The sequence below is a fragment of the Macrobrachium rosenbergii genome, chromosome 41 (genome assembly GCF_040412425.1).
Source record: "Macrobrachium rosenbergii isolate ZJJX-2024 chromosome 41, ASM4041242v1, whole genome shotgun sequence".
Taxonomy (NCBI): domain Eukaryota; kingdom Metazoa; phylum Arthropoda; class Malacostraca; order Decapoda; family Palaemonidae; genus Macrobrachium; species Macrobrachium rosenbergii.
In genome coordinates, this window is record NC_089781.1 from 45,842,332 (window position 1) to 45,855,416 (window position 13,085).

Sequence of the window (13,085 nt, forward strand, 5' to 3'; positions counted from 1 at the left end):
AAAAAGATGCAGAGAAAGGAACTGAAAGAAGAAAAGAGGAGATGCAAGAAAAAACTGAAAGAAGAAAAGGAGGAGATGCAGAGAAAGGTCCTGAAAGAAGAAAAGAGGAAAAGAAGAAAGAGAAAGGAAATAAGAAGAGAAGGAAACTGAAAGAAGAAAAAAGAAAAAGATTCAGAAAGGAAGAGAAAGAAGAAAAGGAGGAGATGCAGAGAAAGGAACTGAAAGAAGAAAAGGAGGAGATGAAGAGAAAGGAACTGAAAGAAGAAAAGGAAGAGATGCAACTATGCAGAAAAGAAGAAAAAGAAAAGAGGAGATGCAGAGAAAGGAAATTGAAAGAAGAAAAGGAGAAATGCAGAGTGAAAGAAATCTTCAAGAAAAAAAGGAGGAGATGCAGAGAAAAGAAACTTCTAAAAGGAAAAAATGAAGATGCAAAGAGGAACTGAAAGAAAGAAAGACGGAATTAGTAGAGAACGAAGGAAATCTGAGGAGAAGCAAAAAAGAAAAGGAACAGAAAGAAGAAATTTTTCGAACAGAAAGAAGAAAAAAGGAGGAGATGCAGAGAAAGAAACTGAAAGAAGAGAAGGAAAAGAGAGAGACTAAAGAAAGAAAAGGAAATGCAGAGAAAGGAAAAGAAGAAAATGAGGAAGATGCAGAAAATGAAACTGAAAGAAGAAATTAGGAGATGAGATAAGATGAACTGAAAGAAGAAAGGAGAGCAGAAAAAAGAACTAAAGAAATGCTCAAAAGAGATGCAGAGAAAAGAAGAATGAACTGAAAGAAGAAAAGGAGGAGATGCAGAGAAAAGAACTTAAAAGAAGAAAAGGAGAGATATCTGATAGAGAAAGGAAACTGAAAGAAGAAAAGAGGAGATGCAAAAGCTTGAAAAAAGAAAAAGAGGAGAAAGAAGAATAAAGGAACTGAAAGCAAAATAAAAAAAGAGAAAGAAGAAATGAATTTTGGAAAGGAAAAAGAAGAAAAGTTCCATTTTTCAAAAAAAGTAAATCTGAAAAGAAGAAAAGGAGGAGATGCAGAGAAAGGAACTTTGCAAAAGAAGAAAAGAAAAGAGATGCAGAGAAAGAACTGAAAGAAGAAAAGGAGAGATTCAGAGAAAGGAAACTGAAAGAAGAAATTTTAGAAGATATATCGGAAAAAAACTGAAAGAAGAAAAATGAGGAGATGCAGAGAAAGGAAATTTAAGAAGAAAAGGAGGATTACAGAGAAAGAACTAAAAGAAGAAAAGGAGCAGAAAAGGAAACTGAAAGAAGAAAAGGAAAGATGCAGAGAAAACTAAAGAAGAAAAGAAGAAATTCTTGAAAGGAGAGAAAAGAACTGAAAGAAGAAAAGAGGAAATGCAGATGTTGAAAGGAAAAAAAAGAAAAGTGAAGATGCAAAGAAAAAAGTCTGAAAGAAGAAAAGGAGGAAATCAAAGAGAAAGATGAACTGAAAGAAGAAGAAAATTCTAGGAGATGCAGATTTTTCCCCGAAAGGAACTGAAAGAAGAAAAAGAGGAGATGCAGAATGAAAGTTTCAAATTGAAAGAATTTTTGAAAGGAGGAGATAAAGGAGAAAAGAAACAGAAAAAAAGAAAAGAAGAGAAATATGGTAAAAAGAAAGAATGCAGAAAGACGAACTGGAAGAAGAAAAAAAGAATGAGATGCAGAGAAAGGAATTTAAAGAAGAAAAGAAGAAAGGAAAAGATGATCAAAGAAAAAGAAAAAAAGAGGAGATGCAGAGAAAGGAACTGAAAGAAGAAAGGAGAAGATGGAGAGAAAAGAACTGAAAGAAGAAAAGGAGGAGATGCAGAGAAAGGAACTGAAAGAAGAAAAAGGAGGAGATGCAGAGAAATGAAGAAAGAAGAAAAGAGAAGATGCAGAAAAGGAACTGAAAGAAGAAAGAGGAGACAGAAAGAAACTGAAAAAAAGAAGATGCAGAAAGAAAGGAACTGAAAGAAGAAAAGAGAAGATGCAGAGAAAGAACTGAAAGAAGAAAATTAGAGATGAAGAGAAAGGAACTGAAAGAAGAAAAGGAGGAGATGCAGAGAGAAGGAACTGAAAGAAGAAAAAAGGAGGGATGAAGAGAGAAAGGAACTGAAAGAAGAAAAAGAGGAGATGCAGAAAAGGAACTGAAAGAAGAAAAGGATAAGATGCAGAGAAAGGAACTGAAAGAAGAAAAGGAGGAGATGCAGAAAGAAAAAAAAAGGAGGATATGCAGTGAAAGAACTGAAAAGAAGAAAGGAGGAGATGCAGAGAAAGGAACTGAAAGAAGAAAAAGGAGATGCAGAGAAAATAAACTGAAAAAAAGAAAAAGGAGATGGAGAAAGGAACTGAAAGAAGAAAAAAGAAGATGCTGAAAGAAGAAAAGAGAGGCAGAGAAGAGAGGGACTGAAAGAAAAAAGAGAGGAGATGCAGAGAAAGAAACTGAAAGAAGAAAAGGAGGAGATGCAGAGAAAGGAACTGAAAGAAGAAAAGGAGGAGATGCAGAGAAAGGAACTGAAAGAAGAAAAGAGGAGATGCAGAAAAAGAAACTGAAAGAAGAAAAGGAGGAGATGCAGAGAAAGGAACTGAAAGAAGAAAAAGGAGGAGATGCAGAGAAAGGAACTGAAAGAAGAAAAAGGAGGAGATGCAAAGAAAGAACTGAAAGAAGAAAAAGGAGGAGATGCAGAGAAAAAGAACTGAAAGAAGAAAAGGAGGAGATGCAGAGAAAGGAATGGAAAGAAGAAAATGAAGAGATGGGAGAGAAGAGAAAGGAAAAGAAAAAGGAGGAGATGCAGAGAAAGGAACTGAAGAAAAAGAAAAGAAGGAGATGCAGAGAAAGGAACTGAAAGAAGAAAAGGAGGAGATGCAGAGAAAGAACTGAAAAGAAGAAAAGGAGGAGATGCAGAGAAAGGAAACTGAAAGAAGAAAAGGAGGAGATGCAGAGAAAGGAACTGAAAGAAGAAAAGGAGGAGATGCAGAGAAAGGAACTGAAAGAAGAAAAAGATGGAGAAAGGAACTGAAAGAAGAAAAAGAATGCAGAGAAAGGAACTGAAAGAAGAAAAGGAGGAGATGCAGAGAAAGGAACTGAAAGAAGAAAAGAGGAGATGCAGAGAAAAAGAACAAAAAGAAGAAAAGAATGAGATGCAGAGAAAGGAACTGAAAGAAGAAAATGAGAGATGAGAAAAGGAACTGAAAGAAGAAAAAGGAGGAGATGCAGAGAAAGAAACTGAAAGAAGAAAAGGAGGAGATGCAGAGAAAGGAACTGAAAAAAGAAAAGGAGATGCAGAGAAAGGAACTGAAAGAAGAAAATGAGGAGATGCAGAGAAAGGAACTGAAAGAAGAAAAGGAAAAGATGCAGAAAAGGGAACTGAAAGAAGAAAAGAAGGAGATGAGAGAAATGAACAGAAAAAGAAAAGGAGGAGATGCAGAGAAAGGAATTGAAAAAAAAAAATGAAGAGATGCAGAGAAAGGAACTGAAACAAGAAAAGGAGGAGATGCATGGAAAGGAGCTGAAATAAGAAAAGGAGAAGATGCAGAGAAAGGAACTGAGAGAAGAAAAGGAAGAATGCAGAGAAAGGAGCTAAAAGAAAAAAGGAGATGTGCAGAGAAAGAAAAAGAAGAAAAAAAGATGAGGAGAAAGTGATGAGAAAGGAACTGAAAGAAGAAAAGGAGAAGATGCAGTGAAATGAACTGAAAAAAGAAAAGGAGTAGATGCTTAGAGAGGAACTGAAAGAAGAAAATGAGGAAATATAGAGAATGGAACTGAAAGATGAAAAAGAGGAGATGCAGTGAAAGGAACTGAAAGAAGAAAAGCAGGAGATGCAGTGAAAGGAACTGAAAGAAGAAAAGTAGGAGATGCAGTGAAAGGAATTAGAAGAAAAAACGATTAGATGCAGAGAAAGGAACTGAAAAAAGAAAAGGAGGAGATTCACATAAAAGGAACTGAAACAAGAAAACGAGGAGATACATAGAAAAGAAATGAAAGAAGAAAAAGAGGAGATGCAGAGAGAGGGAACTAAATAGAAGAAGAGGAGGAGATGCAGAGAGGCGAACTTAAAGAAGCAAAGGATTAGATGCAGAGAAAGGAACTGAAAGAAGAAAAGTAGGAGATGCAAAGAGGGGAACTGGAAGAAGAAAAGGAAAAGATTCAGAGAGAGGAACTGAATGAAGAAAAGGAGAAGATACAGAGAAAGGAACAGAAAGAAGAAAATGAGAAGATAATGAGAAAGGAGCTGAAAGAAGAAAAGGAAGAGATGCAGAGAGAGGAACTGAAAGAAGAAAAGGAGGACATGCAGTGAAAAAAAAGAAGAAAAAGAGGAGATGCAAAGAAAGGAACTGAAAAACGAAAAGGAGGAGATGCATAGAAAGGAACTGAAAGAAGAAAAGGAGGAGATGCAGAGAAAGAAACTGAATTAAGAAAAGGAGATGCATAGAAGGGAACTGAAAAAAAGAGGAACTGGAGAGAGAGGAACTGAAAGAAGAAAAGGAAAGGCAGAGAAAGGAACAGTAAAAATGAAAAGGAGGATATGCAGAGAAAGGAACTAAAAGAATAAAAGGAGGATATGGAGAGAAAGGAACAGAAAGAAGAAAAGGAAAAGAAGCAGAGAAAGGAACTGAAAGAATAAAATGAGGAGATGCAGAGAGAGGAGCTGAATGAAGAAAATTAGGAGTTGCAGTGAAAGGAACTGAAAGAAGAAAAGGGGGAGGTACAGAGAAAGGAGCTGAAAGAAGAAAATAGGGAGATGCAGTGAAAGGAACTGAAAGAAGAAAAGGAGGAGATTCATAAAAAGGAACTGAAAGAAGAAAAGGGGGAAATGCAGAGAAAGAAGCTAAGGGAAGAAAAGGAGGATGTGCAGAGAAAAAAAATGAAAGAAGAAAAAAAGGAGATGCAGTGAAAGGAACTGAAAAAAGAAGAGCAGATGCAGTAAAAGGAACTGAAAGAAGAAAAGGAGCAGGTGCAGTGAAAGGCACTAATAGAAGAAAACGAAGAGATGTAGAGAAAGGAACTAAAAGAAGAAAGGAGGAGATTCACAGAAAGGAACTGAAACAAGAAAAGGAGGAGATGCATAGAAGGGAAGTGAAAGAAGAAAAAGAAGATATACATAGAGAGGGGAACTAAAAAAAGAAGAGGAGATGCAGAGTGACGAACTTAAAGAGCAAAGGACTAGATGCAGAGAAAGGAACTGAAAGAATAAAAGGAGAAGATGCAAAGAGAGGAACTGAAAGAAGAAAAGGAAAAGATTCAGAGAGAGGAACTGAAAGAAGAAAAGGAGGAGATGCAGACAAAAGAACTGAAAAAAGAAAAGGAGGTGATACAGAGAAAGGAACTGAAAGAAGAAAAGGAGAAGATGCAGGGAAAGGAACTGAAAGAAGAAAAGGAGAAGATACAGAGAAAAGAACTGAAAGAAGAAAACTAAAAGATACAGAGAAAGGAGCTGAAAAAAGAAAATTAAGAGATGCAGAGAAAGAAACTGAAAGAAGAAAAGGAGGACATTGAGTGAAAAGAACTGAAAGAAGAAAAGGAGGAGATGCAGAGAAAGAAACAGAAAAACGAAAAGGGAGATGCACAGAAAGGAACTGAAAGAAGAAAAGGAGATGTAGAGAAAGGAACTGAAATAAGAAAAGGAGGAGATTCAGAGAAAGGAACTGAAAGAAGGAAAGGAATAAATGCAGATAAAGTAACTGAAAGAAGAAAAGGAAGAAATGCAGCGAAAGGAACTGAAAGAAGAAAAGGAGGATATGCAGTGAAAGGAACTGGAAGAAGAGGAGGAAATGCAGAGAAGGGAACTGAAAGAAGAAAAAGAGGAGATGCAGAGTAATGAACTGAAAAAAGAAGAAGAGGAGATGGAGAGAAATTAACTGAAAGAAGAAAAGGAGGCGATGCAGAGACCGAAACTTAAAGAAGAGACGGAGGAAATGCAGAGAAAGAAACAGAAAGAAGAAAAGGAGATGCAAAGAAAGGAATAGAAAGAAGAAAAGGAGGAGATGCAGAGAAGGGAACTGAAAGAAGAAACGGAGCAGATGCAGAGAGAGAGAGAGAGGAACTGAAAGAAGAAAAGGAGGAGATGCAGAGAAAGGAACTGACAGATGAAACGGAGCAGATGCAGAGAGAGAGGGAAAGGAACAGAAAGAAGAAAAGGAGGAGATGCAGTGAAAGGAACTAAAAGAAGAAAATGAGGAGATGAAGGAAAAGGAACTAAAAGAAGAAACGGAGGAGATGCAGAAAGAGGAACTGAAAAAATAAAAGGAAAAGATTCAGAGAGAATAACTGGATGAAGAAAAGGAGGAGTTGCAGAGAAAGGAACTGAAAAAAGAAAGGGAAAAGATGCATAGAAATGAACTGAAAGAAAAGATGGAGACAAAGGAACTGAAAGAAGAAAATGAGGATATGCAGAGAGAGGAACTGAAAGAACAAAATAAGAAGATGCAGAAATGGGAACTAAAAGAATAAAAGGAGATGCAGATAAAGGAACAGCAAAAAAGAATAGGATGAGATGCAGAGAAAGGACCTAAAAGAATAAAAGGGGGAGATGCAGAGAAAGGAACTGAAAGAAGAAAAGGGGGAGATACAAAGAAAGAAGCTGAAAGAAGAAAATGAGGAGATGCAGTGAAAGGAACTGAAAGAAGAAAAGGGGGAGATACAGAGAAAGGAGCTGAAAGAAGAAACTGAGGAGATGCAGTGAAAGGAACTGAAAGAAGAAAAGGAGGAGATGCAGGGAAAGGAACTGAAAGAAGAAAAGGAGGTGATGCAGAGAAATGAGCAGAAAGAAGAAAAGGAGGAGATGCAGAGAAAGGAATTGAAAGAAGAAAATGAGGAGATGCAGAGAAAGGAACTGAAACAAGAAAAGGAGGAGATGCATGAAAAGGAGCTGAAATAAGAAAAGGAGAAGAAGCAGAGAAAGGAACTAAGAGAAGAAAAGGTAAAATTGCAGAGAAAGGAGCTAAAGGAAAAAAAGGAGGATGTGCAGAGAAAGTAGCTGAAAGAAGAAAAGGGGGTGATGAAGAGAGAGGAACTGAAAGAAGAAAAGGAGATGCAGAGAGAGGAACTGAAAGAAGAAAAGGAGGAGATGCAGAGAAAGGAACTGAAAGAAGAAAAGGAGGAGATGCAGAGAGAAGAACTGAAAGAAGAAAAGGAGGTGATGAAGAGAGGAACTGAAAGAAGAAAAGGAGGAGATGCAGAGAGAGGAACTGAAAGAAGAAAAGGAGGAGATGCAGAGAGAAGAACTGAAAGAAGAAAAGGAGGAGATGCAGAGAAATAAACAGAAAGAAGAAAAGGAGGAGATGCAGAGAAATAAGCAGAAAGAAGAAAAGGAGGAGATGCAGAGAAATAAGCAGAAAGAAGAAAAGGAGGAGATGCAGAGAAAGGAATTGAAAGATGAAAATGAGGAGACGCAGAGAAAGGAACTGAAATAAGAAAAGGTGGAGATGCATGGAAAGGAGCTGAAATAAGAAAAGGAGAAGATGCAGAGAAAGGAACTGAGAGAAGAAAATGTAGAATTGTAGAGAAAGGAGCTAGAGGAAAAAAAGGAGGATGTGCACAGAAAGTAGCTGAAAGAAAAAAAGGAGGAGATGCAGAGAGAGGAACTTAAAGAAGCAAAGGATTAGATGCAGAGAAAGTAACTGAAAAAAGAAAAGGAGGAGATGCAAAGAGACGAACTGCAAGAAGAAAAGGAAAAGATTCAGAGAGAGGAACTGAAAGAAGAAAAGGAGAAGATGCAGAGAAAGGAACTGAAAGAAGAAAATGAGAAGATAAAGAGAAAGGAGCTGAAAGAAGAAAAGGAAGAGATGCAGAGAAAGGAACTGAAAGAGGAAAAGGAGGACATGCAGTGAAAAAAACAAAAGTAGAAAAGAGGAGATGCAGAGAAAGGAACTGAAAAACGAAAAGGAGGAGATGCATAGAAAGGCACTGAAAGAAGAAAAGAAGGAGATGAAAAGAAAGGAACTGAAAAAAGAAAAGGAGATGCATAGAAAGGAACTGAAAAAAGAAAAGAGGAAATGCAAAGAAAGGAACTGAAAGAAGAAAAGGAGGAGATGCATAGAAAGGAACTGAAAGAAGAAAAGGAGGAGATGCAGAGAAAGGAACTAAATTAAGAAAAGGAGATGCATAGAAAGTAACTGAAAAAAAAAGGAACTGCAGAAAGAGGAACTGAAAGAAGAAACGGAGGAAATGCAGAGAAGGGAACTAAAAGAAGAAAAGGAGAGGCAGAGAAAGGAACAGTAAAAATGAAAAGGAGGAGATGCAGAAAAAGGAAATAAAAGAATAAAAGGAGGCGATGGAGAGAAAGGAACTGGAAGAAAAAAGGGAGGATATGCAGAGAAAGGAACTGAAAGAAGAAAAGGAGAAGATGCAGAGAAAGGAGCTGAAAGAAGAAAAAGGGTAGATACAGAGAAAAGAGCTGAAAGAAGAAAATGAGGAGATGCAGTGAAAGGAACTGAAAGAAGAAAAGTAGGAGATGTAGGGAAAGGAACTGAAAGAATAAAATGAGGAGATGCAGAGAAAGGAACTGAAAGAAGAAAATTAGGAGATGCAGTGAAAGGAACTGAAAGAAGAAAAGGGGAGATAGAGAGAAAGGAGCTGAAAGAAGAAAATGGGGAGATGCAGTGAAAGGAACTGAAAGAAGAAAAGGGGGAGATAGAGAGAAAGGAGCTGAAAGAAGAAAATGGGGAGATGCAGTGAAAGGAACTGAAAGAAGAAAAGGAGGAGATTCATAAAAAGGAACTGAAAGAAGAAAAGGAGGAAATGCAGAGAAAGAAGCTAAAGGAAGAAAAGGAGGATGTGCAGAGAAAGAAACTGAAAGAAGAAAAGGAGGAGAATGAGACAAAGGAACTAAAAGAAAAAAGGTGGAGATGTAGAGAAAGGAACTGACAGAATAAAAGTAGCAGATGCAGAGAAAGAAGCTGAAAGAAGAAAAGGAGATATAGGGAAAGGAACTTAAAGAAGAAAAGGAGGAGATGCAATGTAAGGAGCTAAAAGAAGAAAATGGGGAGATGAAGAGAAAGGAACTGAAAGAAGAAAAGGAGGAGATGCAGAAAGAGGAACTGAAAGAAGAAAAGGAAAAAATCAAAGAGAATAACTGAATGAAGAAAAGGAGGAGATGCAAAGAAAGGAACTGAAAGAAGAAAGGGAGAAGATGCATAGAAAGAAACTGAAAGAAGAAAAGGAGATGCAGACAAAGGAACTGAAAGAAGAAAAGGAGGATATGAAGAGAGGGGAATTGAAAGAACAAAAGTAGGAGATACAGAGAAGGGAACTGAAAGAAGAAAAGGAGATGCAGAGAAAGGAACAGTAAAAAAAGAAAAGGAGGAGATGCAGAGAAAGAAACTAAAAGAATAAAAAGAGGCGATGCAGAGAAAGGAACTGAAAGAAGAATAGGGGGAGATACAGAGAAAGGAGCTGAAAGAAGAAAATAAGGAGATGCAGTGAAAGGAACTGAAAGAAGAAAAGGAGGAGATGCAGAGCAATGAGCTGAAAGAAGAAAAGGAGGAGATGCAGAGAAAGGAACTGAAAGAAGAAAAGGAGGAGATGCAGAGAAAATAACTGAAAAAACAAAAGGAGGAAATGCATAGAAAGGAACTGAAAGAAGAAAAGGAGGAGATGCAGTGAAAGGAACTGAAAGAAGGAAAGGAGAAGATGCAGAGAAAGGAACTGAAAGAAGAAAAGGATGAGATGCAGTGAAAGGAACTGAGAGAAGAAAAGGAGGAGATGCAGTGAAAGGAACTGAAAGAGGAAAAGGAGCAGATGCAGAGAGAGGAACTTAAAGAAGAAAAGGAGAAGATGCAGAGAATGGAACTGAAAGAAGTAAACGAGGAGATGCAGTCTTTCACAGTACAAATTAACAAGCGGAAGGTGAAGCATCAGGTCTTGGAGGACAAAACCCTTTTCCTCGAGAACGAACAGCAGCTGATGCAGAATGAGACTGCGGCTCAGAAAAATGCGCAATATATGCTGGAAGATGAGATAATGAGGATGAAACCGGAAGATAAGCGACTGACTGAGAATGCTGCCGCTGTTGAAGAGCTAAGTGATACCCTGAACAACAAAGTGATGAGCTTGACTGCTCAGTTGGCAAAGCTCAATTGTCAACTTCGTCAACAAGAGGAAGCAGCAGCTCAGCTGGCGATGGAACTCCGTGAGATGAGAGAGGAAAGGATGCATATGAGTAAATGAAATCGAGGACTGGAAAACGAACTGATGCTGTCGAGAGAAAATGGCTCCCTCAGTGTCAGCTCCAAGAGGAAGAAGTGAAGCTCGTTCAGCAGGATGTTTTACTGCAAGCGAAAATCCGCCGGCTGGAAGAGATGGTGAGGGTGGCAGCAGCATGGACGAGAAGAATCTTCTTTTGGAGGGAGAGCTGCGAAATCTGCAGGCAAAGAATGAATTGTTGCTCCGCAATTTCAAGAACCTCCAGATAACGAAGGAACTCTTGGAGGACGCAAACGAAAGACCAGAGAAAAGACTTGCAGTTCTCACGAGCTGGCACGAGGCAGTTGGAGCCGGCTTCAATCGGACGGAAAGGAAATTAGAGTGAATCTCTGATAATGTAAGGCAGGAAGACTCACTTATGTTTGCTGGAAGAACAATGATGTTGTTTACACAAAGGAATCCATTCACTGCTTGTGTTTTGTTTCATACGCAAATATTCATATTATTTCGTTAATATTTTTCTTTCTACATTCAAGGAAAAGGATGTAATAAAATGTAAAAAAATCTTCTCTCCGTTCTTTGACCATTAAAAAACTAAGTTCACTCAAGTCCAGGAATGCAATAATGACTTGGCATATAACCTTAGACATAAAACAGTGATATATATATATATATATATATATATATATATATATATATATATATATATATATATATATTTAATGGGTTGGAGACCTGACAGGTGTCCAGTGGGTGGGAGCGATCAATTAATTAGTGATATGGTCAGGTATTATCTTTACACATATGATAAACCTTCATCAGTGGCTTAGAAATAGTCAAAATAGTCCGGGACCTACAAGAAGTCTCTTATTTTTTCACCCGTAGTGATAGTGTGATTTTATGTATATATAATATATATATACTGTATATATATATATATATATATATATATATATATATATATATATATATATATATATATATATATACATATATGCATTTGTATACATATATGCATACAAATGCATATATATATACATATATATATACATATATGTATTTGTATACATATATGCATACAGATGTATATATATATATATATTTATATATATATATATATATAAATGCATAGATATATAGCCTATATGCTATATGTATATATATATATATATATATATATATATATATATATATATATATATATATATATATATATATATATATATATATATATATATATATGTATGTATATATATATATATATATATATATATATATATATATATATATATATATATATATATATATATATATATATATATATATATATATATATATATATATATATATATATATATATATATATATATATATATATATATATGAGGCGGAAACTTTGCTATCCGTGTAGACATCCCGGGATTACGTATGTAATCAACGGATAGGTTTGCTGAAAGCAAATGGATGTTACAGACTAATACACACATAAACAAAGCCACTCCAACATCTTCTAAAAACATAACAGACACCTCACACGTCTCGAACTGTCGGACTACCCGCCCAGTTCTCTCGTGCTGCTGGGAGAAAGGGAGCGGGGTTTCGGTAATACATGTACATTCGAAACCGGGGTCTAAACGATGTCAAGCAGGGCAGCCGGTCGAGGTTACGGCCTACCCCACCGCCAAATCAAAGTCCTTCAAAAGAAGGCACCGTGCTTACCCCATATAAAAATGGGTATAAAAGCACGTTAAAACGAAGAAGAAGAAGATAGTATAAATATGGTTAGACAGTATATATATACATACAATAATACATAGATAATGTATGTGTGTATACATGTATACAATGATTTCTAATTATGTTAATCCTGCAAAAAAAATTGTCTTATATTGTGAGAAATGTATTTTGCTGTCATAAGACATGATCATCTACCATGAATGAGACCAAGATGTAAAAAGGCAAGGTGAGTTGGGAGTGGACGCGGTGGAGGTCTTTCTCGGTTTTTACCAAAAAAGAAGGGTTTTTCGCTCTTGGTGATTATACCTCTCATAGAAGGCAATGTGTTAATAGTGTCTCTACGTAATACCTGCACGTAAGCCGGTTAGTGTTGTGTAACTGCAGATATATTAATCTACATTCTGCCCCCAATCTGTGCCTTCGAAGTTTTCGAGTTTCAACTTCTCGAAGCCTATTGGCCCTGGGAAATGGGTAATAGAGTGTTGTGCATGTGTCAGTGCTTGGCCCTTCCTTTACCACAGAAAATGTCATCTGACCGACCTTCAACCGTCGTGCCAGTGACCGTGGCACCTAACGATACCTATGCCCCACGCCGTACAAGTTCCGTACTCGCGAACAATTGTCTTTACTTTGTACAATCCAATCGAACCGTTCCGACGTCGAGTCTGCTATACCATCTGTCAGTGCAGCCTTCGCTGATGAGGAGATTAACGCTGCATATACAAAATGCAAAGACTTTAAACCAGAAACCATTCTCGAGGAGCGACCCACGAAAAGCTTATCCTCTCCCAAGAAAATATTATATGTCACTAAGTGGCTAAGGACCTGCTCGGAGGAAATCTACGCTGATGACCCTTATAATCTGCCTCCAAAGGGGCCTGTTGATATAAGCCTACCTGTAGTGTACCATACGGTGGAAAATGCCTTTCTAACAGCAAAATCCCTCTCAGAAAAAATTGAGGAAGCACAAGACAAATTTTCACAGATCTGGGACGTGATCAAGGGACGACAGGAATCACTCGACAGTCTTAAAACTGTGGAAACAAATACCAATCTTTCGCGGATCTGGGATGCGATCAGAGGAGTGCAGGAATCATAAGACAATCGCACAGCAAGCCACCAGACTCCTTTGAGTGAGGCATCTATTATTCCCTCGCCTCCCAACAACACGAGAGAAGTGAGGGCGCGACGCGAAGTCGAGATGGCCATACCCTCCCTCGGATGAAGCG

General features: G+C 37.4%; 3 protein-coding genes across 3 annotated transcripts; all 3 read left to right on the forward strand.

Moving 5' to 3' along the window:
- Positions 1–203: 203 nt before the first annotated feature.
- LOC136827135 (uncharacterized) lies at positions 204–912 on the forward strand. Its single transcript, XM_067084899.1, has 2 exons — positions 204–356; positions 748–912. The coding sequence occupies exons 1-2, from the start codon at positions 204–206 to the stop codon at positions 910–912; spliced, it is 318 nt and encodes a 105-aa protein (XP_066941000.1).
- Positions 913–1,466: 554 nt separating this feature from the next.
- Positions 1,467–6,853, forward strand: LOC136827136 (uncharacterized). The gene is made up of 2 exons (XM_067084900.1): positions 1,467–1,602; positions 6,675–6,853. The coding sequence occupies exons 1-2, from the start codon at positions 1,467–1,469 to the stop codon at positions 6,851–6,853; spliced, it is 315 nt and encodes a 104-aa protein (XP_066941001.1).
- Positions 6,854–9,714: 2,861 nt separating this feature from the next.
- LOC136827137 (golgin subfamily A member 6-like protein 7) lies at positions 9,715–10,143 on the forward strand. Its single transcript, XM_067084901.1, has one exon. The coding sequence runs from the start codon at positions 9,715–9,717 to the stop codon at positions 10,141–10,143; it is 429 nt and encodes a 142-aa protein (XP_066941002.1).
- Positions 10,144–13,085: the final 2,942 nt, after the last annotated feature.

What these genes read in the sequence shown, in the direction of transcription:
- LOC136827135 (XM_067084899.1), top strand. Translation starts at nt 204, where the DNA reads ATGCAGAGAAAGGAACTGAAAGAAGAAAAGGAGGAGATGAAGAGAAAG. An exon ending in AAGAAAAGGAGAAATGCAGA is followed by an intron (nt 357 to 747) that starts GTGAAAGAAATC and finishes AATGCTCAAAAG; the next exon opens with AGATGCAGAGAAAAGAAGAA.
- LOC136827136 (XM_067084900.1), top strand. Translation starts at nt 1,467, where the DNA reads ATGCAGATTTTTCCCCGAAAGGAACTGAAAGAAGAAAAAGAGGAGATG. An exon ending in AAGAAAAGAAGAGAAATATG is followed by an intron (nt 1,603 to 6,674) that starts GTAAAAAGAAAG and finishes AACTGAAAGAAG; the next exon opens with AAAAGGAGGAGATGCAGGGA.
- LOC136827137 (XM_067084901.1), top strand. Translation starts at nt 9,715, where the DNA reads ATGCAGAGAGAGGAACTTAAAGAAGAAAAGGAGAAGATGCAGAGAATG.